Source organism: Macaca thibetana, chromosome 15, assembly GCF_024542745.1.
Source record: "Macaca thibetana thibetana isolate TM-01 chromosome 15, ASM2454274v1, whole genome shotgun sequence".
Lineage (NCBI taxonomy): Eukaryota > Metazoa > Chordata > Mammalia > Primates > Cercopithecidae > Macaca > Macaca thibetana.
In genome coordinates this window covers 13,110,290-13,137,752 of record NC_065592.1, presented here as the reverse complement: position 1 = coordinate 13,137,752, position 27,463 = coordinate 13,110,290, and the positions used below count along the sequence as shown (strand labels likewise).

Here is a 27,463-nt window from a genome sequence, read left to right as displayed (position 1 = left end):
AATTTCTATGAAACGGAGATGATAATAATAGATACCTCATGTGCTTGTTGTGAGGATTAGGTGAAATAAGGCATGACAAGGACTTGGCATTGTGCCTGTTACACAGCTAGCGACGAATATTACTCCTTCTAACGATTATTATCAGAAGTCAGGCACTGGGTTAAGGATGTGACACAGACTCAGTGATGAGGGTCGAGTCTGGGGAGCTCAGGGAGCCACAAGAGGGAGGTGAATAAAGGACCTGCCCGGCCCTAGGAATGGAGGCGAGAAGAATCTTCCCTGGGACCTTCTCTGCATTCCAGCCTTGGGAGCACCAGGATCCAGTTGGGGAGACCAGTGCCTTCATCCCCACAAATCCCCCCAGTAACCTCCCACCACCAAGTGTCATTGGGCATTTCTCTTCCCCACAACCTCCAAGAGTTCAATTCGAATCAGGAAGAATGTTCTCAGACCTGGAGTTGTGGAAACTTTTGTGCTAGGGAATCCTCATCCTACCGGGTCTCCAGGCCACCAATTGGGAGGCCCTGATTGTGCTGGCACATCCCCACTGGTGTTATCCTGGGCAAAGTCACTGCTCCCTTGGAGAGCCTGAGAATCCTCCTTTGTAAAATGGGGGTAACAACAGTACCAACTCCCTGGGTGTCATGAGATGGAATGGCATAAGTACATAAAAACTTAGCACACATTGGCACGTAAGAGCTCAATTATCACTCAGATTTTTATTAAGGATGACCCCCAGAAAGATGAAATGGTATACTAGCCTATGGTGAATCAAATTAGTAAACTGGAGAGCTTGGTGGTTCAAGTCCAGGTCTAGCTGTCTGGTGAGTTCTGACTCGCCAGCTGTTTCCTATTGTCCCAGAGGAGACTGCTTGAGTCTTGGGAGGTACAACCTGCCCTATGGTACTCTTAAAATACCACCTTAAAAAAGCTAAAACACCACTTTGGCAAACATTAAGGCATTTAGCATTCCATGTCTTAGTGTATTTCCTGTTATTGTTTATTTGCTTAGACATCATAAGCTGTGGTTCATTCATTAATTTCCTACAGCTTTGAATCTAAGGCTACAAACGTCCCACTGCTGTTAAATCCTGGAGCAGCTTTTTATACAATTCTTCACTCCTCTTGTCTTCAGGTTACCTAGAGCCTATGAAAGCCTGGAAAAGCCCCTAGGGAGTGACACTGAACAACTCTTTGCCAGAGTGGATTTTGCTGAATATACACAGCCAATCGATAGCATCCGCAGAGCAGTCAGGGAAGTCTTTGAAACTTGTCTGAATTTACACACAAGATCAGACACACAGGCTGTTTGGGCTTAATGAGACCTTAGAGATCACCTAGTCTGGGGTTTTCATTCTCCATATGAAGAAATTGAGGCTCAGGGCTGGGACATGACTTGTCTGATGTCACCCATTAATGACAGAGCCATAACCATAATTCATCTCCCCATACTACCAGGCCAGGGCTTAAACAGACCAGCTCACCCGCCATGCAGGAGTACTGCGTATTCACACACTGATCAAATGCATTACAACAAAAAAGCGCTCTCTCCAGCAATTTAAGGCACCCCAAATAGATGACAAAACCATATTTCAGGTCACAACTAAAATGAAACCCAGTAGAGCTTTACTTTCTTGAGATCAAGTGGGAGTTCTAGGCCCCAGGATCACTGGTTTCATTCAAAGGACTAACCATTCTGAAACGGTTTGGAACCACAGCTAAAAGCTGCCAATTCCAATATGTGGTCAGTAAGAGACTCAGTGACAAGTCCAAGCATACCTGACTAGACTGTTAGGCTTGGCACGCAAACCAAGGAGTGGACTGGACACGAACGAACACAGACCAGCAGTCAGCACAGGACACAGCACCAGGGCAAAACTTATGAAATGAGACCTGGTACTGTTTAATCCCAGAAAGACCTGACCTTGGATGCATGCTAAGTTCTCTCTGCAGAGAAGGCATTTACAAAGATTCTGCACTAGGACAGTTAGATCACCACACTAAATACTCTGTCAGTAAATGGATACCTCAGGTGAGCCTATGAAGTCAGCTAGGAAGCAGTAGGCCCTAAGAGAATTTACAGTATCACTTGTAGAGTGGGGAAAACCTGATCGTCCCCATGTTCAGGCCCTGCTGCGCTGTTGGAGCTCAGGTGCCAAAGATGAGGAAGTGATCAAAGGAGCACAGAACTCTGGATGAACTCTCATGAATCTGACTCCCATTAATTCCATCACGCCAGTGCTTCTCAACTTCTTCCAATTCTCAATTCTTTCTCAGCCATCTGAGGAACCTGACACATTGTCATTAATAACCCTGGACTACTCCACAGGAATTCTCAAAAGGGTGGCTCTGGGAGCAGGGAGCCAGAGGAAGATATGCCTCAGAAAAAGCCCCCAGTGTTTCCAATATTCCCAGTTAGGTGATTTTTCCCTAAGCCAATCACTACATTTAGTGCGAAAGTGGTAATGGAGCTATCTGGAGGCAGACTTGATAGCATGCATCCTCTGCCTCATCACTTCATTAGTATAAGTCAATTCCAAAGTTTGGTTCAGGAAATGCTGTCACAATAGGGATGGAACAATCATTTAATATTAGAATTGCCATCTTCAAATTACTCAATGGACCCAGGGATTTCTGAGTTAAATGTGACCCACGCCTCCTTCTGATCGTGTCTTGGAATGGAGAGGGGTACCTCCTTAGCGTTCAACGGGGAAGTGAAATGGAAACGTGGAAGATCAATCCACTTCCTAAGAACATACACATTCAGATTATGTGATTACTTGAACTGTACTCCACAGGTACCTCACTGGAAACTAACAAGGAAAAATATCTTATTCATGCGGCCACCCAGAACCATGTTTAGCCTGAGAGTGAGCCTGAGGAGTGAGGCAGTCCAGGTCACTGCTGCTGCTTTCACTCACTCTTGTGCTATTACCGTGTTTCTTAAGCTTGCATGTTGTATTCTCAAAAATAACACTGTAATAAAGTCTTCCTTTGAGTGCCGGCCTGTGGTTATTGACTAGTGGGTTAAATAATAACTGCGGTAGGAAAGATAAGGCAGGGAAGACAAGAAATGGCAAATATGCTGCCTCTCATCATGCTCAGGCCCAGGGCAGACATTTTTAATCAATCACAGAGTTTCTTTATGTTGCCCTCAGACACAGCTGGAGATGCTGCCTCAGCATAATGCTCTGGGCAGCCGTTATAAACTTGACTGGAGCCAGTTTATGAGATAAAACCTTTTTGCCTTCTCTAGGACATGTGGTATTGCCCTTGATATTCTGATAACTACCATAATCACAAGTCTTATGATTATACATAATGGATAGTTTTATGAAAAGGTAATGGAAGTAACCATGGAACCTTTTGGTAGAAGTCATTTTCTATCATTTATCTATAAATCCTATACAGACTCTGTATACCCTACACAGAATTATTTTATTAGGTTATAGATGCGATGCGGATAAGATGGAATTCATGGTATCTTACGTGTTCAGTAACAAATCCCTTCGGTGACATGGGAAGGGTCTACCCTGATAAATGAGGCAAACGAACCAAGTAAGTCCAAGTAGTGCAAATATCAAATCACTTCTCAGCGTGAGACTGCATCAGAAAAACCAGGTTGACCTGCCCAGTCAGTAAGAACAAACTTGGACAGAGAGATAAGGGGTAAGCAAGTCCTTTCAATACTGTGAGTTTGTGTCCCCCAAACACCACAATCTAGGGGAGATACTGAGCCAGCAGGCCTGGGATGAGGCCAGGGACGGGGTGACTCTGACACATGTTCAGGGTCAGACCCACTGCTCCGAGGTGCTCTGCATGTAAGAGGTGTTCACTGTGGGGATGTCTTGGTCCTCTCTGCCATGGTTCTCGTATTTGTTTCTGTGCATTCCCTTGGCTGGTGCATTATAATTTAGCTTCTGCCAGTCAGCCAACAAATACTTATTGATAATATACTATGGGTTTCCTAGATTGTGGCTGCATTCACCGCTTGACCCATTCCGTTTCAATGTTCCCCTAACTTACTTCCTCCTACCAGCCTTGGCCCATTTGGGTAGCACATATCTCAGTGTGCGACCTCCCTCAAGCGGTCAGGCACACAGGATCAGGTACATGGGAGATCAAGTTAATGGAAATAACCTCAACTTGGTAGAATCTCAAGTAAGGTCTACACTTGAAGGACATCTGTACTTTTTAGGACCGACAGAGGGAAAGCAGACAAGATGAAATATTCCAAGAATGTTTTAGAGAAATACAGGAATGGTTTGGAATGATGACTTTGGTAAGATTCTGGGCTGGCAGAGCAGGAATGGCAAAGAGATTTCAATTTAAGAACTACCTTCAATTGACTGGTAGGGGTTGCTTATAGGACTGTGTTGGAACGGATTCTGAGGTGGCTGATGAACAACATCTAAAGGAAAGAGGAGAAGGGTATCACAGTACATGGACATCCATCTCCAGATACTAGGGGTGGGAGAAGAGCAAGAATATGCACAAGTTTAGGAACTGGCCAACTAGAAGTAATCACTTCCTTTGTGCAGTTGAGTTATTTTTTCTTTATATATATATATTTGAGACAGGGTCTTGCTTTGTTACTCAGGCTGGAGTACAATGGCACGATCCTAGCTCAATGCAGCTTTGAACTCCTGGGTTCAAGGGATCCTCCTGCCTCAGCCTCCTAAGTAGCTAAGACCACAGGTATGCATCACCACACCCAGCTAAAGTTTTTAAATGTTTTGTAGAGACAGGGTTTTGTCATTTTGTCCAGACTGGTCTTGAATTCCTGGCCTCTAGCAATCCTCCCACCTTGGCCTCCCAAAGTGCTGGGATTACAGATGTGAGCCATCCTGCCTGGGCTGGGGGTGAATTATTAGTGATACCTGTGGACTGGCACCTGTGGTATGCGATTGGATCTGGCATATGGGACTGGGTTTCTGCCTCAGTTCTCCTGGAACTCTCCGTATATCTGATGCCTGAGGTGTGGGAGAATTAGCACTAAGTAATAGCTATGTACCTCTCAACACAGTGGTTTACATAAACCACGTTCTTCCAAACTCCTCCAAGCCTCAGTTTTCTCAGTCATGAAGTGGGAACAACAATATCAATGTGCTGTGTGGATTAAATGAGGTTATCACGGAGAAAGCTCTTGGTGTATTGTAAGTTGTCATAGTTCCACAGAGAATTAGCACAATGATTTGCACCCAAGTCATAGTAGTTAGGCTCAAGACTCAGCCTCAGACAGTCTTGGATTCTTAATCCAGCTTGATGATTTACTAGATTTTTCCTACACCCCAGTTTCATCATATAAAAAATGGTGACAAAATCAGTACTATCTAATAATAGTGCTTTGATTTCAGGTGCCAGTGCATGCAAAGAGAACGATTAGCAAAGTGCGTGGCACACAGTAAGCACTTGATAATAACTGTTTTGTAAAAATTCTATTTCTTATTACAGTTATTTTAAAAGATGAGAACTGTGTCATATGTTTCATTAAAGGAGTTTTTCGGCCATAGAAAAGCCTGGTGGAGGCCAGGCACGGTGGCTCACGCCTGTAATCCTAGCACTTTGGGAGGCCATGGTGGGTGGATCACCTGAGGTCAAGAGTTTGAGACCAGCCTGACCAACATAGTGAAACCCCGTCTCTACTAAAAACACAAAAATTAGCTGAGTGTGGTGGTGCATGCCTATAATCCCAGCTACTTGGGAGGCTGAGGCAGGAGAATTGCTTGAACCCGGGAGGCGGAGGTTGCAGTGAGCCGAGACTGCACCATTGCACTCCAGCCTGGGCAACAAGAGCGAAACTCCATCTCAGAAAAAAAAAAAAAAAAAAAAAAAAAAAAAGTCTGGTGGAAAATTGATTTAAGTTTGGGTCTTACAGGTCAAAATTTGAGCCTCTCATCCCGACTTTCTCAGAAACAAATGGAACAGTGACCACTACCACCCCATCAGAAGACAAGCAACTGTGGTGGCACTGCAGAGCCAGGGGATTCCAATCCTCAGCTGCGGCTCTTACTACCGCTAATTCAGTGTGGACAAGTGGTTTTCTGTGGAATCAGCAGGGAGGCTGGGCAAATGCCACACACACTCACTTTCCACTTAAAAGATGTTGCCACAGGGACCAAGTGAAATCTCTCTTCTGTTGACACAGGATGGACAGGTGGAGGCGACCATCCATCAGTGTCAGGAAGGACCTGAAGAACCTGGCTAGTCAGGTGAAATAAAATAAATTATTTACCCATCTCAGAATCCAGCTGCTCACTTGAATACTCATACAGGGTGTGCTGTTTGCCTCCCTACTCTTGGCAGTAGAATGTTTCAGGAAGAAAGAATTTCTGGATTGCTAGGTGTGGGTTTTGTTGCTGTCAGAATGTGACAGTGACACCTGCTTTGTAAGGAGGGAGAGAGGGTCTTCAATTACATACCTGTGTAATCTACGTAGGATGGGAAAATGGGTTTATTCAGTGCATGATATAATACTCATGGGCAGTTTGTCTGATTGTCACAAAATTCCTTAGGACTAATTAATGAAATTTCTGGTTATAATGATAAAGACTGAACTTTGATGACAGAAACAAATGTTTTGACATCATCTCTTTTAGAAGCCCCTCTGAGATGCGACTTTACACCAGAGGGCGCCATGTGTGCCACTGGAAGCGTTCAGAAGCGATGCCCCAGCCTCCAGTCCCCTCACTTCCAACAACCAGGGAGATACTTGTATGACTGTCATCATTCATGTCTACCTGACAAGTCTCCATTGTGGTCACAAGTGGAACTTTGCCAGGAGAGCCACCCCATAATCTAAGTGATCTGGTTTAATACTTTCAAGATGGTGGACCTGGAGAGAGGGCAATAGGCAAAATAAATAATAATGACAATGATAAAACACTACGGGAAGCTACCACTTAGAATATGCTTCTATAGGCCAGACACTTTCATAGATTGTTAAAAGGTAAATATTATTATCCCCATTTCACACATGGCAAAAACTAAGATTGAAAAGGGAAAAGACTCGTCCAGGTGACACTGCAGGTAAGTGGCAAGGCTGGGATTCGAACTCAGTGCTGACTGACTGCAGAGCTTGGGCTCCTCCCACAGAGCCTTTTGTGGACTTTTCCCTTTGAAATAATTTACAAGTCAGGCTCTAATGTATTAAAGTTTGTCTTTTTTGCCTTTGGAAAAAAGTGGGGAAAGAAGCCCATGATCTTGGTTATGATTCCAAGACGGCGCTGTTCACAATGGGGAATGAGAAGGGATGGATCTGCTCATGATGCTCACCTGGGACCTTGCTTTGGCGCTGTGTCTTGACCACAGTTGGGATACTTATTGGACTTCTTTTTTTCCTTTGAGACAGAGCCTAACACTGTTGCCCAGGCTGGAGTGTAATGGCGTGATGACAGCTCACTGCAGCCTTGATCTCCCAGGCTCAAGCGATCCTCCCACCTTAGCCTCCTGAGTAGCTGGGACTACAGGCAGGCACCACCACACCTGGCTATTTTTGTATTTTTTGTAGAGATGGAGTCTCACCATGTTGCCCAGGCTGGTCCTGAACTCCTGAGCTCAAGTGATCGGCCCACCTTTGTCACCCAAAGTGCTGGGATTACAGATGTGAGCCACGGCACCCAGCCTACTTATTGGCTTCTTAAAAGTAGGCCCATTCAGAAAAAGCAGACCCTTTGCTATTGGGCAAGTACTGCAGCTAAACACAAACTGGATGTTTGAGTGGCATTCTTACTTTCACAAACTGAAAGTGTGGCCAGGTGTGGTGGATCATGTGAGGTCAGGAGTTCGAGACCAGCCTGGCCAACATGGTGAAACCCCGTTTCTACTAAAAATACAAAAAAATTAGCTGGGCATCATGGGCGCCTGTAATCCCAGCTACTAGGGAGGCTGATGCAGGAGAATTGCTTGAACCCAGGAGGCAGGGGCTGCAGTGAGCCAAGATCATGTCACTGCACTCTAGCCTGGGCAACAAAGGCAAAACTCTGTCAAAAAAAAAAGAAAAAAAAAAAAAGAACGAAGAAAGAAAGTGTACATACAGAAAAAGTGCACAAATCATGAGTATATATACCATGACTTTTCCACAAAGTCTACAGACCCATGTAATCAGCACCCAGATCAGGAAGCAGACCCTTTCCAGCTTCCCAGAAGCCCCTCTCCAGCCACTACTACCATCCTACCCCTGGAATAACCAGTATCATTACTTCCTACATAAGATTATTTCCTTGTATTTGTGAATGTCATATAAATGGAATCATATAGTATGTACTCTTTTATTTATTTTTGAAAACTGACTTCTTTATCAGTCTTACGTTCATTTCTGAAATACAGTAGGAAAAATATCCCCAGGAGGAACACTGAACGACTTTATGATTTACGAATCAACACTAAATAAGCAATTTTACCACTTTAAATATTTAAGGTTTTTGTGAGGAAGAAGAGCTACAGTAAGTCCTCACTTACTGTCATTCATAGGTTCTTGGAAACTTCAACTTTAAGTGAAATGATGTACATCATTTTATTCAATGTTGTTTTGTTATAATGTTGATAAGGGAAAAAAATCAGTTTTGTTATATGTCATTTCACTTAAAGTTACAGTTTCCAAGAATCTATTGAGGACATTAGTTGAGGACTTAATGCAGAGGGGAAAAAAAGGTGGTGTCTGTTTTGGTTCGAAGTTACTGAGTGCTGCCTCATCTGATCAGCCTGCTAGAATCACCATCGTCTTAGCAGCTAATGCTCACTAGGCACCTGCTAGAGGCCAGGCGCCTTTCTAAGTTCTCTGCACGTGCTGCGGCATTTCATCCTCATAGTTAAAAAATTATCTTTATTTTTACAGATAAGGACACTGGGGCTCTGCTCCATTTGCCAGTGGTGCTACAGCTAATAAATCAGCAAGGTTTGCACCTGGGCCTCCGACTCCGGAGTGCGCCCTCTGAGCGCTGCACTCTACTGTCTCCCAACTAACAGCTCTCACATAGGGAAGTTTACAACCGCAGGCCCCGTACTCAGTGCTTTACATGTCGGATTTCACTTGTTCCCTATAGCAACCCTCAGTCATTGGTACTACTGATATTCCCATTCAAGCAGGATAGAATTGAGGCTCAGAAAGATTAAGATACTTGCTTAAGGTTACATGGCTGTCTATTGATAGAGCATTTAACAAATTTAAGCCATTTGTGATTCTCTTGCCCATCTCTTAATCACTAAGTTGGGTAGGAACATGTGAGGAGATTTTTGAGGCCTCTCATGAGTTATCCAGGTTCAAACTAATGCCAACATTGGACAATATTTTATTATGACAAACATACAAAGCATTTGTGAGAAACATGAAATAAATGAACCTTGGAGTTAAAAGGAGACGTAGGAAGGGGTGGTGTGGCAGAGACAGGGTGCAGCTCAGCTCCCTGACTGGGTGAGCCTAGCATGACTACCCATTCTTCCTCTCCCTTGGCCATTATATGGAAGACCCGTTATTAGGGAGCAGGTGCACCTGAGTTGGTTGGACCAGGGTTTGCTCCTGGCACCACCACCTACCCACTGTGTGAGTTGGGCATGAGACTTGACTGCTCTGTACCTCATTTACCCCCCCTGTTAGAAAGGGACAGTAAGAATACCCCACCTTTTAGGTAGTTAAGTAGTACATGTAAAGCACTTAACACAGTGACTAATACATAGCAGATACCTATAAAAGGCAGCCATGATGATGATGATGATGATGTATTAATAGTATGTTGCTTACTATGACACTTTTCCTATTTCTGTTCGGTTTAAGTCAAAACAGAAATTTAGCACATAATTAGAACAAATTAATCCCAAATATTAGTTGAAAGTTCCAAATTATATGATGAAGATCCAAATATACCTTCTGAGATCATTAAAAAGCTTCCTGAATAAAGGCCTGAATGAATAAGCAATGAGTTAGCTGAGTAAGAATAGGCAGGTGGCACCGTCACAAAGCAGTTCTAAGGATAGCAGGCAAGAGAATTACAGAATGAAAAGAATTATGGAACTTCATTGAAGTCAATCAGTTTGAAAAGAGTCTCAAGTTAGTTCTACTTCGAATCTTCTGCTTCATAAAAAAGAAGACAAGACAGAGCACTCAAGTGGGAAAAAGGATGTACTTCAAATTTCATTGTTTAAACATTTTCTCAGAAAACAAATTACCTTTAGTCATTCAGGTCACATAAAAGTTGTATGTTGTTTCTTTCCCCATTTCTACATTGACTGCTGACATGACAAGCCAGCTCATCATCTGCTCACGCACTTACCTAGCTGTACGTCGGTTGTGAATCGCAGTCTGTGGATCATGCTGACTTTGAATGACTTGTAATGGTGGCTGCTAAGCATATCTTGTACTGTGGCTATGTCAATTTGTGAATCCTCCTCAAAAACCCCGTCTGCCCTTGAACCTGGGGAGGAAAAGGCAGTTTAACACATAAAGATACATGAGGCTTGGCAAATGGTGTCTGCTTAAAATGCTTTGGGATAAATTAAAATAATATGGGTTATTTAATTTGGAGAAGAAAAGGCTGAGTGATGACTTAATAATGCCATTCCAGTAAACAGAGAATGGTAACATATTAATCACTCAACAATTAATTCCACAAACACTATGGCAGGTCCTTGGCTGGGCAGCAGGGATACAAGGATAGAAAAATTCCTGCTTGCTCTCAGCAGGAAGCTCAGTCCACAAGAGTGAGTCAAAACCACAAAAGCATGGGTGGTGTTAGCCGTATCACGCTTCTTGTTTTTTTTCAAATGTGATTTTCCTAATCACAAAAGTAATCCACATTCCTTGAAGAATCTCTGTCCTTTCCAAGATTCCCAAATCGTTTTCTTTACTGCCTCTCGCCCTGTGCCCCACAGCCTCCACTGGCTCGGGGGCACCTGCTGGTGCTTGGGTGTGACAGCCTCATCACTGGCCTCCTGGTCACCAGGCTCCCCCTCTGCAGTCCAGCGGTCACAGACTTTCTGATCCGTTTTTCTAAAGGTTGGATCATTGATTCATTCACCAAATGCTCAGAGAGCACCCTGTGCATGCTGAGCACTCTGATATGTGATACTGGAGACAGATAAGAAGCCTGGCGCTCAAAAATCTTCCCTGGCTCCATGGCCTCCTGAATGAAGAACACGTTTTTTTAGCCAGACAATCACAGCAGCCCATAATGTCCCTGAAACATACTAATATTCTTCTCACTTCTCACATATGCCTTCTCTCAGCCCTCTCAAACCCCTCAGACTGCACAGTGCTTCAGCGTTTTAAATTCTGGGCCTTTACTCACGTGCTGCCCTTGCCCTAGAACAGCCCTCCCATCCTTACCCAGACCTGTAGAAATCCCCCCACCCCTCCCTAGGCTAGCTCAAACTCTATCCCATGAAATCTTTTCTGATGGTCCTTACTGGCAATGAATTCCATAAAAGTTGGCTTATACTGGACCCTGGAGCCTGACAGTTGTGGCTGCAACTCCTAGCTCTGCCTCTAATTTGCTGTATGATCTTAGGCAAGTGACTTTATCTCTCTGAATTTCAGTTTTTGCCATTCACATCAAAATTTAGGTAAAGAATACATATGCTTCAAAAGAGCGGTGACTATTTTTCTTCTAGCATCAGACTGGATTATATTCAGCCTTGCACTAGAATTGCTTAGTGGTTGCTCTGTCCTAATTTGGAAGCTCTGTGAAGGTCAGGAAAGTTTCTTACTCATCTTTATATCTTCTGCAAGCAGTAAAGGTAACTGGAATGCTCTCATTAAATTTTGCTAAATAAATACTAGCTAGTATATATGAGTGCCTACCATGTGCCAGGCTTGGTGTGAAGCATTTCACACGTTACTGCATTGAAGGTCTTATAATTTTCCGTATTACAGATGAGAACTCTGAGGCTTTGGGAGGCTGCCACATGCTATGGTTACATTAAGCAAAGTTAAACTATCTCTTGGTCCCTGGGCTTTGAAATGTGGACTTCTGCAGGTGCAGCTGCTGGTGCCATCACCAGTGCAGGGGGTAGAGTGGGTTGGGAGGAGAGAAGCCTATCTTGCAGAGGCTGACCAGAGTAGGGTGCTCTAGGCCTCATGTTGAGCACTCAGAGACGGTTCCACAGGGAAACCCAGAGAGAACTCTTTGGGATGGAGCTGGGGGAATGGAAAACTCTAGATTTGGGTATAAAACTGGAAAATTTTGTGACCAACTGGTAGCCTGACAATGATATGCTTTTCCTTCCCACAGTTACTGTTTACAGGGCAAGTATTTTAAGTCAAAGATGGTGTCTGATGCTTTCACAGTGAACTCATTTATTAGGAAATTTGTGTTCTATTTGCAAACACTACAGTAATTCCCAACCTGGACCATCCCAGCGCCCACAATAGTGCTTTCCTTCAGTAAGGACGAGGCCTCGCCCTTCACTAAGTGCTTCTGGCAGAATCCCATCTCAAAGTATCTTGCACATGCTGTCCTCCTCTCTGCCCAGGTCACCCTTCTCCCCATCTCACTCTCTCCCAGCCCCTCCCTGTTTTCCTCCTGAAGAGCAGAGCACCAGTGATACTCCAGGGAAGCCTTCTCTGGCTGCAAGCCCCCGACACTAGTTTGGTTCCTTCTGTCCCCGTACCCTGCATTTTCCTTCAGAACAGTTATCACAAGGAGTAATTGCCAGTCTCTGCCATTAGACTGTAAACCCCAAGAGCACAGGGACTGCTTTCTCATCACTGCAACTCAGACACTGCAACTCAGACACTGCTGGTGCTACCACTCAGAGGATAAAGCAAGAGTTCAAAAACATGTGCTGAATACCAGCTGCCACGTCCACAGGAAGGTGAGGGTCAGAGAGACAGAGTGACTTCACCAACATCACACCTCCAGGACACTGCAGAGCTTCACTCCACATCTGCAAGGGCCACTGGGTAGCCTGTTTCCTTTCTTTGCAGTGCCTATGGTTTTGGACAGAGATGCCATGATCCTGATTACCACTCTCTCCTGGGTAATATCCACATCCCAAACTGAGAGGCTGGCTAGGATTTGGAGTTTAGAATAATCATTCACTTTTTCCAGTCTTCATTTTTACTGAAACATAACTGTCAAAACATGTTTTATTTCTATTTTAGAACTTCTTATACATGAGAATTACAGAGTATTTTGGTAAAATATTAAAATCATTTAATGTTTTAAAAATCATTTCAAGTCATCTTTTCTGAGAAAATGCTATTATTAGATACAACTTAGCTCTGAGCTCAAGAAATTCTGTTTGCTTTATTAATTAGTGTTTTCTAAATATTGCAGGTATTTGATTTGGAAAGAGGTAACAGCTCATTATGCTAAAATGCCAATTACTAAAAAAAAAAAACCCACACTTAAGATTTTTACATTTTATGATGTTGGATTAAAACCAATTTAAAAATTACTATAACGTGACATATAATTTTTTACTGAGCAATTTCAATGCCAGCTGCTAATAAAGCATCTTAGCTATAAATGATAATTCAGATGCTTTTAGATAAAGTGGTGCATAAATATGGCTGGAAATTGATTTAGCTTCTTACAGAAGCTACTGAAGAATGACATATTTTGTTTAATACACCAGCTAATGTAGTCCTAAAAGCTCAAACAAGTGCCAGTTTTCACTCCTAAATTTGCTGTGGGAGATTAATGAAAACTTTATATTTTGCTGAAATGTTAATAATGGGCAGATGAGATGATAGGATTTTAGTAGAGGTCTTAAAGCTATGAAATAACCAGCAAGGCTTGTCAATACCCTTGTATTAATTTTGTACAAGACTTACATAGCTGGCTTCTTGCATTGACCTTCTACTATCTGATAGTGTAAATTCATATCCCATTTGAGGACTTAAGTCCCCCGGGTACCTGGAGGAGTTCTGAGCCTTGCCCCAGCCGACAAGGGGCATGTTTGCATTTATGATCAGAAGGACAACAGCACCTGAAGGAGTGGGGAAGGAATAGTCCTGTACTCGCCTCCAGTTCATGCTGCTCACTCCAAAGGAGGTTATCTGATGAACGGGATCAACTGTTGGTTTTGGAGTTCCAGGGTTCTTTCTTTCTTTCTTTTTTTGAGACAGAGTTTCGCCCTTGTTGCCCAGGCTGGAGTGCAATCATGAGATCTTGGCTCACTGCAACCTCCACCTCCTGGGTTCCAGCGATTCTCCTGCCTCAGCCTCCCGAGTAGCTAAGATTACAGGCGTGAGCCACCATGCCCGGCTAATTTTTTGTATTTTTACTAGAGATGGGGTTTCACCATGTTGGCCAGGCTGGTCTCCAACTCCTGACCTCAGGTGATCCACCTGCCTCGGCCTCCCAAAGTGCTAGGATTACAGGCGTGAGCCACTGTGCCCGGCCTCCAGTGTCATTTCTCAAAGTAGGCTCAGGAGTACCACTTGTTGGAGGGGTCAGGTCTATTGTACATGCAATGTGCAACCACTTCTCTCCCTATGCCAGGAGTATGCTAGACTGTGGGGGACACTGGTGAAGATAAAGCAGGGTTCCTGATCTGCAGGAGCTTACAAATTAGCTATAGGCCACAAAATAGTACAAGGTAGAAAGAAGGGCCTAATAAATGGTGTCCGCAATAGACACTTGATCTAAAGACAAACACCTGAAGCAAAGCATTCATTATTCCAAAAGCATATTTTTTGGACCAGATAAGTTCTATGACTTTGCATGTATACATTTACTGCTTGTACCCTTCTGGAAAGGAATGAGCCCAACCACACATGAAAGATGAAAGATGCTTGACATTGTACCATCTGCATATTAAAATTACTCTACTATAAACTTCACATTAAAAAGTCCACTTCTGTTCAAGAGAAGACTTTTTTTTTTTTTTTTGATATGGAGTCTCGCTCTGTCGCCCAGGCTGGAGTGCAGTGGCACAATCTTGGCTCACTGTAAGCTCCGCCTCCCGGGTTCACACCATTCTCCTGCATCAGCCTCCCGAGTAGTAGCTGGGACTACAGGCGCCTGCCACCAAGCCCGGCTAATTTTTTTTGTATTTTTAGTAGAGACGGGGTTTCACCGTGTTAGCCAGGATGGTCTCGATCGCCTGACCTCGTGATCCGCCCGCCTCGGCCTCCCAAAGTGCTGGGATTACAGGCATGAGCCACTGCGCCCGGCCGAGAAAACATTTTTAGCAACTCAAAGTGAAAAGTAGAGAGAACCAGAACATCTTAAAAATAAACATACTGAAAAAACAAAAACTACTGTCTGTTAATTTAATTTAAATATAACCTGTTGGTATTTTGTTAAATTAGCAATTAAAAAGGTCACAAGCAATTAAATGAAACAAAAGCCACACTGTGTTCATCTACATTAATGCTGAACTGGGTCTCCTCGTGAATGACAAGATAAATTGTTATGGTGCCTTCAAAGACTTCACAATGTATTTTGTCAAAGTCGGGAGTGTTAATGTCTCTATATGCCATGGATTACCATAATGTATTGTGTCAAAATGCTCAAGCTGCAATAACTCAAAGATGTATTGTGATAGATCAAATTTTGGGGTGGGGCCTAATAGTGACTTGAGCACCACAGCTCAAATGGGCTGACAAGGCTCCAGAAGAATGACAATCACAAGGTAGGAAGGTACGGAGGACAAGCAGAAAACCCAGGAAGGGAAGGAGCTTAATTCTTGGGAGTACAAAATCAGGAAAGGGGAACTGAGGAATGAGGCCTGGCACCTGTCTTCAGTGAAGAATGGCAAAAAGAGGCCACGACAGGCAAAGGGAAGCAGAGAGGAGTTGAGGAAGAAGGCAGGTGGAGTCTAGGGCCTGCAGCCAAGAAAGAGAAGGTGCTGTGAGGCAGCCAAGGGCTGGGAGGCAGCCTTGGGGCTTAATAACATTAGAAAGAACATGGAATATAAGAGTTCAGAGACAGAGATTCAAACTCTCACTCAAAGTGTCAAGACTGGGTCAAAACCTTGCCCAGGGTTCCACTGTTAGGAAAGGTGAAACCGGGACAGATCTGTTGGATTCTGGAGTCCACGTGCCTTCTTTCCCTTCCCTCAAGTGGCTAAAGGCTGTTCCTGTCCTGCCTACCTCACCACGCTCCTACAGCAACAGCACTATAATAGACTGTTGAGTTGCAAAACTGTAAACTCTAAATCGACCTATGGTGGTGGTGGTGGGGAATTCCCAAGTCCCCTTCAGGGTCCATAATTGTAATACTATTTTTGTAACAACAGCAAGGCATGACTTACTTTTTTCATGTCCATTCTCTTACAAGTGCACAAAGGAATAAAAAGCTCGGCTGCGCGCAGTGGCTCATGCCTGTAATCCCACCACTTTGGGAGGCCGAGGCGGGCGGATCACCTGAGGTCAAGAGTTTGAGCACCAGCCTGACCAACATGGTGAAACCCTGTCTCTACTAAAAATGCAAAATTAGCTGGGTGTGGTGGCACATGCCTGTAATATCAGCTACTTGGGAGGCTGAGGCAGGAGAACTGCTTACACCCGGGAGGCGGAGGTTGCAGTGAACCAAGATTAATGCCATTGCACTCCAGCCTGGGCAACAAGAACGAAATTCAGTCTCAAAAGACAAAACAAAACAAACAAACAAAAAAACAAGAACCAAACAAAAAAAGAAACCATTTGAGTTTTGGTATAGTAACAAAAATTAATACCCACAATTATCTGAAAAGGCTATTGAAATATTCTTCCCTTTTTCAACAACATATCTGGGTCAGGCCAAATTTTCTTCATATACTTTAACCAAAGCAATGTATTGTAGCAGACCGAACTCAGAGGCAGATATGAAAATCCAGGTGTCTTCTATAAGCCCAGACACTACAGAAATTTGCAATAAGATAAAATAACGACACTCTCTTCACTAAAAATTTTAGGCCTGGCTGGGTGCAGTGGCTCATGCCTATAATCCCAGCACTTTGGGAGGCTGAGGTGGGCAGATCACTTGAGGTCAGGAATTTGAGAACACCCTGGCCAACATGGTAAAACCTCATCTCTATAAAAATACAAAAAATTAGCTGGGGATGGTGGCGCATGCCTATAATCTCAGCTACTCTAGAGGCTGAGGCAGGAGAATCGCGTGAACCCAGTAGGCGGAGATTGCAGTGAAAGCTGAGATTGCACCACTGCACTCCAGCTTGGGTGATAGAGCAAGAATCCGTCTCAAAAAAAAAAAAAAAAAAAAAAGAAAAATTTCAGGCCAGGTGCGGTGGCTTATGCCTATAATCCCAGCACTTTGGGAGGCTGAGGTAGGTGGATTGCTTGAGTCTAAGGTTTGAGACCAACCTGTGCAACATGGCAAAACTCTGTCTCTACAAAAAATACAAAAATTAGCTGGTAGTGGTGGCGGGTGCCTGTGGTTCCAGTTACTGAGGAGGATGAAGTGGGATGATCACTTGAGCCCAGGAGGTTGAGGCTACAGTGTGCTGTGATCACGCCACTGCACTCTAGCCTGGGCAACAGAGTGAGATGATCATGCCACTGCACTCTAGCCTGGGCAACAGAGTGAGACCCTGTCTCAGAATTTTTTTTTTTTTTTTTTTTTTTTTGAGACGGAGTCTTGCTCTGTGCCCCAGGCTGGAGTGCAGTAGCGCGATCTCGGCTCACTGCAAGCTCCGCCCCCCTGGGTTCACGCCATTCTCCTGCCTCAGCCTCCCGAGTAGCTGGGACTACAGGCACCCGCCACCTCGCCCGGCTAATTTTCTTGTATTTTTAGTAGAGACGGGGTTTCACCGTGTTAGCCAGGATGGTCTCGATCTCCTGACCTCGTGATCCGCCCGTCTCGGCCTCCCAAAGTGCTGGGATTACAGGCTTGAGCCACCGCTCCCGGCCAGAAAAATTTTTTTAAAAGAAATAATAATTACTTTTCATAAAATTTGTCATTTGGGCCAGGCATGGTGGCTCACCCCTATAATCCCAGCACTTTTGGAGGCCAAGGCGGGTGAATTACTTGAGTTCAGGAGTTTAAAACCAGCCTGGGCAACATGGCAAAACTGCATCTCTACAAAAAATACAAAAAAAAAAAAAGTAGCCAGGCTTGGCGGTGTGCTCCTATGGGCCCAGCTACTGGAGAGGCTGAGGTGGGAGGATCGCTTGAGCCCAGGAGGTGGAGGTTGCAGTAAGCTGTGATTGTACTACTGCACTCTAGCCTTGTGACAGAGACAGACCCTATCTCAAAAAAAAAAAAAAAAAAAAAAAAAAAAAACAAACCCAAAACATAAACAGTCATTAACATTAATGAAATTACTGTTTTTCTCAATAAACATTTTTAAATTAATCAATTTTTATTTTTAATACAATAGATATAACTCAATAAATAAAAGCTTGGCCAGGTGCAGTGCCTCACACCTGTAATACCAGCAGTTTGGGAAGCCAAAGCGGGAGCACTGTTTGAGGCCAGGAGTTCAAGAGCAGCCTGGGCAACATAGTGAGACTTTATCTCTACTGAAAGTTAAAAAAGAAAAAAAATCAGCTGGGCATGGTGGTGCACACCTGTAGTCCCAGCTGCTCGGAAGGTAGAGGTGAGAGGATCCCTTGAGCCCAGGAGTTTGAGGCTACAGTGAGCTGATTTGCCTCTGCATTCCATCCTGGGCGAGACCTGGTGACAGGGCAACACCTCGCCTCAAACAAAACAAAACAAAACAAAACAAAACAAAACAAAACAAAACAAAAGCTCTTTGGGGTCTTCAATGACTTTTAAGAGTATAAAGAGGTCCTAAGACCAAAAAGTTTGAGAACTGCTGACTTTACTGGTTATAATGCCATGTTTTCATTGCCCCTGATATCTATTTGGACGATAATAATGGGAAACAAAAGTGCAGTTATAGCTGTGTATATGTGTTACAACCTGACAACAAACACAGCTGCAAAGTCTGCACACACATAAAAGCAACAGGTTTACTTTCAGGTGATCAGACCAAGGCTAATTATAAATATTGTTTTATAGTTTAAAAGTGTTTTCATATATGTGATTTAATTGGAACTGAGGGAGACACTTAGAGGTCAAACAAATAGGACTAATCATTAAATCAAAGCTCAGATGAACTCACTGTATGTTACTGGAAGATTCCTTGTATTCATAGATGCAAACTGCACAGGACTTTAACATTCATTTTACGGTTCAAGGAGTCTTACACAAAGTCTAAAAGGCCCCAATCTAGTTATAAATTAAAGCAACTTCAGTGTCTCTTCTCTATAAAGATCTATGCCAACTCTAGAACTCAATTGGAAGATCAATGGCCTCTGTTACATCCTCACCTGTGTCCATAGCACAATTCTGTTGACCGTTCCTTCCAGACTAGCAAACAGTTACTTAGCACCAGCCATATGCCAGGTGCTGTGCTAGTGCTTCCAGAACTTAGGGGGATGGCAGCATTCCCAGATGATGGGAAGGAGGACAGGAGGAACAGTATAGGAAAAAACATAAAGTCCACAAAGCATGAGGACATACACAGGGAACACCAAGTATTTGCCTTTGGCACAGGGTGTGAAGTGGAATGGTGGAAAAGAAAATGGTGGGGGTGGGAGTGGTTCTTCAAAAGTGGAGCAGTGTCTAGCTCAGGACCTGGCACACAATTAAGTAAAATAGTACAAGTGACTGACAGTGAGAAGTACATAAACCCTTTTCTGCTCCACTCTATCTTGAAGTCTTACTGCTACTCCCCACGCAGAAGCCCTGCTTCAGCCAAACTGGACTTTGCTCAGGTTCTACCATTTGGTCAGATGTCCTTTATGCTCTAAAATTTATATGCTTCAAGGTCTAGTCCAAATGGAACCTCCCCTGTCTCTCTCCTGAAGCGCTATAGCCCTTTGTTGAAGGTTCTTCTGATAAGTCTCTTACATGGTAAGTATCTGCACTCCCCTCTGGACAAGGAGCCTGAGGGCAGGAACATCCCATTCTATAAAGCACATGGTCACACAGTGGATGTTCAATAAATGCTGCTGATGGAACGAGTGAAGTTTGATGCAATACAGGTAAACCATTAACAGTACCTGAGGTCTGCACACCACCCCTTGTATTTATCTTGGCTAAGAGCACCTAACATACCTTTCCTAGTTTTCCATTCAGACTCGCCAACAGACTAGGTTTGTCGAGGACAGGGGTTCTGCCTGAACAACTGTGATGACGGCTAACACACCCTGAGTGCTTACCAAAGCATGCCAACACGATGCTCAGCATTTTGAAGACGTCATCTCATTCCATTTTTCCCAATGCCCCTTTAAGTTGGATATTACCCTTTTTTTACAGGTGAGAACAATGAGGCTCAGAATGTCATTCTGCTACGGTAGTCATACAAACAGTACAAGCTGGAGCTAGAAACTGAACCCAAGTCTAATTCCAAAATTGCACCTTTAACCACCACATAACCTCCATGAATAAAAATGTTCTTCAGATGGGCTGGAAATGTGTAACTCCATAGGCTGTAATGGTATCTAACGAGAACACAGTCATGCCTGGCTGTGCCAGAGCAAAGGAATCAGGGATAAAACCTAACTATCCACTCCCTCGGTAAGACTCAAAGCTGGATGCATAAGTGAGTCACAGAGAAAACTCTTCCTTAGCGTTCTGCATCCATCACATTTTTTTTCCAGAGGCCTTTTAAGTCCCCAAAGCCTCATAAGCCCAAAACTTCTCTTCTATTAAACACTTCCCTTTGGCTACTAGTCATTTTTGCTGGTCTCTAAAAAGCAATCAATAGGTGATATACTATAACACACACACACGTTCATGCCCCCCGCCTGCCCACCGCTCTGCAGTAATCTCTTTAAAGCCATCGGGATCACGCAGTAGGATATACCCTTCACTAGAATCTGCCATGCTACCACCGGGGTAGGGATCTTTGCTGTCAGTGCTTAATTGATTAAACTCTTGGAGCCACAGCCAGCCAGGCTGGAGGACTTTCCACATGGAGATTTCAGACCCCCTTCAATAAATCAAGGTAATCTTGTTTTATGAGGTAGTCAGAAAGAAACAGTTTCAGGTTTGTAGAATTTCAAAAAAGAGCAGATCATGGAAGGTGGGCCTACAAGGCTCTGCATCTTAGACCCTTGCCATCCCTCAGTCTCATCTTTCAGCTCACTCTCCCTCATTCCATTCCACTTATTCATTCCTAAATACCCCAAGCTCCTTCTCATCTCAAAGCTTTCAGATGAGCAGTCCCTTGGCCTGGAACATTCTTTTCTTACTCATTATTGGACTATCTCCTTTTTCTTTTGACTCAAGCCTTCTCTTATTCTTCTCATCTGCTCTGGTCCCCTGCTATGCACTCTTTTCTACCCTTTGTAGCACTGATCATAACTGTGGGCTCCATAACGTGGGGCTAAGTCTCAGCACAGTGGCTGGCCCAGAGGAGGGCTCAATCAGTATTTGGGGAATGCATGAACAAATATGTGTCCAAAGTGAATCCAATACCCTTTACAGGATGAAGCATGACCATTTAAGGGTCTGGACCAATGGTTCATCATGGGTTTACTTGGACAGAATTCCCATTATTTCCTCTTTCTTCAACATGTCTTTGTCCATGTTCAAAGCCCAGGAAAAGTAATGGGGTCTTCTCAGGAGCATGGCATTTTTGACAATTTACATGGCAAAATACCTAAGAACTGTAACATCTGATCAACACCAAGGTGTCCCTTTCCCTGACTTGGGAGTCAGAGAATGAGGGCACATCCGCTGGAAGAATCCCACCTCCCATTCAGAGTCACTGCAGAAATATCACCTGATGCATTACCAAGCCATTAGTCAGGACCTTCAGGGCGAATTCTGGGGCCAGGAGCCTATCAGAGGGATACAAATCTCCATGCCCTCACTTAGAGCCCAGACAGGGTTTGTGGCTCATCAAACATGCTTCCTTACTGCTCTAATGTACCAGTGTATCGCTTAATGAAAGTTCTTAATTGTAATTCAATTAATTACATACACAGAGTCCCCAATTACATTTTCCAATAAGACATTGGCTGTGGTACAGGTCTAAATGCACTTAAACCAATTTTAATATATTAAGACCAATTTCCCTTGAATACTAATTACTACCTAATGATAAAATGGAAAGGGCGGAACTTTTAGAGAAAGAAGAGAGTGAAAAATACAAATCATGTGGAACTTCTCAGCCCACACAGCACAGTTCAGACACTCACTACTGAAAAGTAGCTGTGGACAAGGCACAAGTTTGCTTCAAGACAGGTCAGCACAGTTTTTTGCCCCAGGTGTCAGCTATCTTTGGTGCTGGCCAATGCCCAGAGGGGCCTGTGGGAAGTCTAAGGGGCTAGAGGGAAAGAAAACAGGAATCACAGGGAGGGAAAGGGTCACCACACACATGCTCCGACTAGCTATGGTGTATGTGACAGTTGGTTGGCCTCTGAGTCTCAGGCAGAGATACTCAGTAATGGTGAACAATTGTATAGTGCACTGCAGTTCACTCTGCGCTTTTACTGTACACAATCTCATTGACTTGTTTCAATGGTTTAAGCCTCACAACAACTTTACAGGGTAGGGATTACCATCACATTTTGCAGCAGGAGAAATGAGGCCCACAAAGGAGGAGGACTTGTACAAGGTTACACAGTGGTGCCAAACTCCTGCCTTTACAGTGCCAACCAGCCCACATTAACCAGAGAGGAAGACGTGGACTCACAGGTATTCTTATGTGGCGAATAATGTTTCTGTTCCATTTAAATTCTAATAGCGTGCAGCAAACAGGGAGCTATTATGCAATATCAACTTGGATAAAAATCCTCACCCTACAGAAAATTCCTTATGGTAAAGACCTCCCCGCTAAAGCCAGACAGGTGACTGGCTTTCAGAAATAACTCAACCTAAAATATGTAAAACGAACATCACAAGTCACTTTCATTTGTAAATAAGAGTTTATTTGCATAATCATATTTTCTTGTGTATTTGAAGACTGCTATTGTGGTATAATAAAGGAGGTGTTTAAGTCACATGATAGAAATTGGAGAGATCAGTAATTTGTAACTGAAGGAGGCAAAGCCTCCAGAAGCAGCGCGGAACTACCAGGGAGTCTCCAGAGCTGGCAAAGAGCACACACAGGAGGAAGAATCAGCCCATTATAAATAAGCATCACAAAGAGGGTCGGAAGCACACCAGGATAAAGCTGATTTTCATCCTCTTTCTACAGCTGCTTCTTCCCTCTCTCCATTTCTATTTAGTAGTGGTGGTAGTCCAACAAAGAAACCCCTACCCTTAAAGATGCTTATTCAAACCCAAGTTCTCCTTAAAAGCCATCTTGTACTTGGTCCAGTGAGAAGCCTGGTGATGTCAGGGGTTCAGGAGGCTCACTCTATCAGGGAGAAAGAGCCGGGCCTGGCCACAGACACCAGGATGAAGAGGGGACTCAGACCGGGTTCCTCTCCAGTGTGAGGGGTGGTCACAGTCCAGTGTGGGACTTGGCAAATCCATTTAGGGGAATCAGTGATCAGAGAGGAGTAAGGGTAGGAACAGTAACTAGCCCATGGAAGGGCAGTCAGGTAATCTGGGCAGCTCCTAGGAGTTGCCTCCTCTCCTGGGGCCTCAGGGAGAAAATTAAGGAGATAAAGGAAGGCTCTCAGACTAAGACCTCTGGATGTTCTTCCCTCCCATAGTCCACCGTCCTGGGTGACTACCTACCTGGTGAGTTGAGGCCCTTTCTCAGTATAACCTTAAAATTAGGAAATGAGAATTTCAATAAGGTGCTGAAATAATGGATGATCTTAAACATTCTGTGAATCTCCTTCAAAAGGAAAGAAGATCAAAGGAAGCTGAATTAATGTTTACAGAGCAACTGGTCTCTCTCTACAGCAACTTCTATTTAGGAAATACAATAATTAGATTCAGCTCTATTTTTTTTTTTTTTTTTTGAGACTGAGTCTGGCTCTGTCACCCAGGCTGGAGTGCAGTGGCCGGATCTCAGCTCACTGCAAGCTCCGCCTCCCGGGTTTACGCCATTCTCCTACCTCAGCCTTCCGAGTAGCTGGGACTACAGGCGCCCGCCACCTCGCCCGGCTAGTTTTTTGTATTTTTTAGTAGAGACAGGGTTTCACTGGGTTAGCCAGGATGGTCTCGATCTCCTGACCTCATAATCCGCCCGTCTTGGCCTCCCAAAGTGCTGGGATTACAGGCTTGAGCCACAGCGCCCGGCCAGATTCAGCTCTTTCACCAGACTCAATGAATAAAAGACAGTTTTCCAGGCCTCTCATTACTGTTCATGTGATATTAGCAAATCACTTCACCCCTCTGCGCCTCAGTTTCCTCTTCTATAAAACAAAGATGATGACTACATGGCCGAAAAGGTTGTTACAATAAGAGCACTTATATCTCACTTAATTCTCACCAAATCCTTGTGAAAGATTCATTCGCCTCCATTTAAACATGAAATCAGGGATGACATAATTTGTCCACTGTCAGAGGCTGCAAGTGGTTCACCCAAGGTCTGCGTGATTCTAATGACTATGCTTTAAGCACTATGAATGACAGACTAGTCAGGGATAAAACAGAAAGATGGTGTCTGACACTTTGTTCGTATTCCATAAAGCCAGTTTAATTTCAGGCTTATATTGGCCCTGATGATGGGAAATGCCACTCTCTCTCTTAAAGCTGTGGAAAGAGTAAGTTGGTTCAAGCAGCACCTTTCTTCTAAGGACCTGCTTAGACTACCTCCACGTGGTTGGTGGGAAAGGTCACTGGCAACATTTGGCAGACAAGGGAATTGAGGCTCAGTTTGGTGCCAGGATTTATACAGAAGCTCGGGCAAGAATGGAAGTCTTGTAATGTTACATACTCCCCATAATGTACTTGGGCTTCCTTCTGGTATGATTCCAGCTTCTAGCAGGCAGTTGGCTGAAGGATATAGTAGATTATCCAACAAGAATCCAAACTGGAAAGCTCAAGGACTTTGGCTTGTCATTTTCTTATTTAGGCCAAGATCCAAGCACAAATGTTAGCTCTCAGTCCCTAGGCAGAAACTCTTGTCATATCCGCTTCCTTTGTAAGCTTCTCTCTCATAGCATATAAAGACAATTGTAATCGCCATTCTTAGGACTGAAAATTCAGGGTTTTTTTTTTATCAATAATCTCAGAGTGGACTCTGGAATCAGAAAGCTGTCTTAAAATTTTGGTCTTATCACTTACTGGCTGGATAACTTCAAGCAAGTCATAACCTCTCTTCACAATGAGAATAGTATCTTGTAGGGTAGCCATGAAAATGGAAAGAGAAAGCATTTGCAAAATGCCTAGCACAATGCCTTACAATATTAGGCCCGAATACATAATTTTTAAAAACACCCTTTCCTGCAGGACTAGGTACACAGAAAGAAAAATAAATAAAAAAGAAATAACAAAAAAACACTCACTGATGTGGTTGATATAAAATATTACGCCACTTCCCTCCTTGGAAGAAAAACTGAAAGGCTTCTATCCACCCTTATGGCAAACAGACTTCTCAATAAACAAATGTTTTATCTACAAAGCATACACCCATTCTGGGACACCAAAAAATACTGCTGGAAAGTACCCTGCTTCTAAGTTCTCTGGTCTTAGGACACAGACTTACAGACCTGCCCTCTCCCCACTCTCCTTCCCTCTCCATTCTGGGTCACTCCCCTCTCATCAACATACATCTCCTCCAGGGCTCTGTCAGGTCTATGACTCCAAACCTCAACACCTGTGTCCCATCTGCTCTACTAGACACAGAATGCTGCTCTTCCATTATTTAGTAATTACAGTTAACATTTATTGAGTACTTATTATGTGCTGTACTAAGAGCTGTATGATGATTAGAGCTTACTGAATCCTATCAATCTCATGAGGGCAGATAAACTACCCAAGAAAGGTTAAGTAAATTGCCCGAGGTCACACAGCTAGTAAGTGGCAAGGCCAGGATGTGAACTGAGGCAGTCTGGCTTGACAGCACATTCTCTTTAAGGACTGCATAATACATTATCAGAATTTAGTTCACATCTACAATGGCTTTAAGGATAGGGAGCCTGTTCTAATCAAACATATCAACAGAAATGAAAACAATTCTGCTTTTGGAATGTTTTTCTTTGCCTCAATCCACCTTAATAGGTAGCTACTGGAAAATAATGTAGTTCTTAGTTGGAATTCCTACTTAAAAAATCCTTTTAAAAGCCTTTAAAATAATAAATTGTTTTTATAATTTACTTCCATTTTACAAAGACTAGTTATGATTCCGTTGACTGTGATCTTTGTAAGTGCTGGTAGGGCTTCTTTGATTAACACAATGATTTTGACTCAGAGTGTCAAAAAGTGATGGCAAGTATCTTGCAAATCCTTTAAGATGAGGATGCTGAGGCTCACAGAGATCACATAACTGAATTAAGACCATGTTCGTGTTCAGAAGTAGAGTGGGAACTACAGCCCAGATTTCAAGGCTTTATTCACCAACCCTCACAGCTTCTCTTTCCTAATATTAGAAAACAGGGCTTATCTTTTTTCAGAAAAACTAATTTGTGGCTGGGTGTGCTGGTTCACTCCTGTAATCCCAGCACTATGGGAGGCAGAAGCAAGCCTGGGTAACACAGCAAGACACCATCTCTACAAAAAGAAAATTAAAAAAAAAAAAAAAAAAAAACTAGCCAGGTGTGGTGGTGTGTGCCTGTAATCACGGCTACTTGGGAGGCTTAGGTGGGAGAACTGCTTGAGCCAGGAAGGTCAAGGCTGCAGTGAGCTGTGATCTCACCATTGCACTTCAGCCTGGGTGACAGAATGAGACTGTCTCAAAAACAAACAAAGCTGCAGTGAGCTGTGATTTCACCACTGCACTCCAGCCTGGGCAACAGAATGAGACTCTGTCTCAAAAACAAACAAACAAAAAAATTAATTTGAAATCACAACATACTGTGGAATACCACATAGTAGTTAAAAAGAAATTAGTGAATTTATACGTGGAACAATATGAGGATTAATGTGGAATAATCTCTATATTGTTAAAAATGATAAAAATGCAGAACACTAATGTTTGTTATCATTTGTGTTTTTATTTTTATTTTCTGAGACGGAGTCTCGCTCTGTCGCCCAGGATGGAGTGTAGTGGCGCGCCCTCGGCTCACCACAAGCTGCGACTCCTGGGTTCACGCCATTCTCCTGCCTCAGCCTCCTGAGAAGTTGGGACTACAGGTGCCTGCCACCACGCCTGGCTAATTTTTTTTTTTTTTGTATTTTTAGTAGAGATGGTGTTTCACCATGTTAGCCAGGATGGTCTTGATCTCCTGACTTCGTGATCCGCCCACCTTGGCCTCCCAAAGTGTTGGGATTACAGGCGTGAGCCACCACACCAGGCCCCCATTTGTGTTTTTAAAAAAGGGAGGAATGCAAATGAGTGTGTATGAGTGTGCTTGTGTATACACACACCTATGATACATACATACATATATAAAATGTGCTTGCATAAGACATAGATGACCCCTGGAAAGATATGGAAAAAACCAGGAACAATTATTGTCTCTGGGAGGGGAATTAGGGGATGGAAGAAGAGAGACTTCATT

The 27,463-nt window shown here is 43.6% G+C and overlaps 1 protein-coding gene across 3 annotated transcripts in view; it reads right to left on the bottom strand.

Moving 5' to 3' along the window:
• Nucleotides 1-27,463, bottom strand: part of MAPKAP1 (MAPK associated protein 1) — a 270,270-nt gene that overhangs the window by 35,078 nt on the left and 207,729 nt on the right. For all 3 annotated transcript variants that reach the window (XM_050760550.1, XM_050760553.1, XM_050760554.1), the window contains one exon: nucleotides 10,269-10,409. In XM_050760550.1, the coding sequence (XP_050616507.1) occupies nucleotides 10,269-10,409 (141 nt within the window). The remainder of the gene's footprint in view (nucleotides 1-10,268; nucleotides 10,410-27,463) is intronic.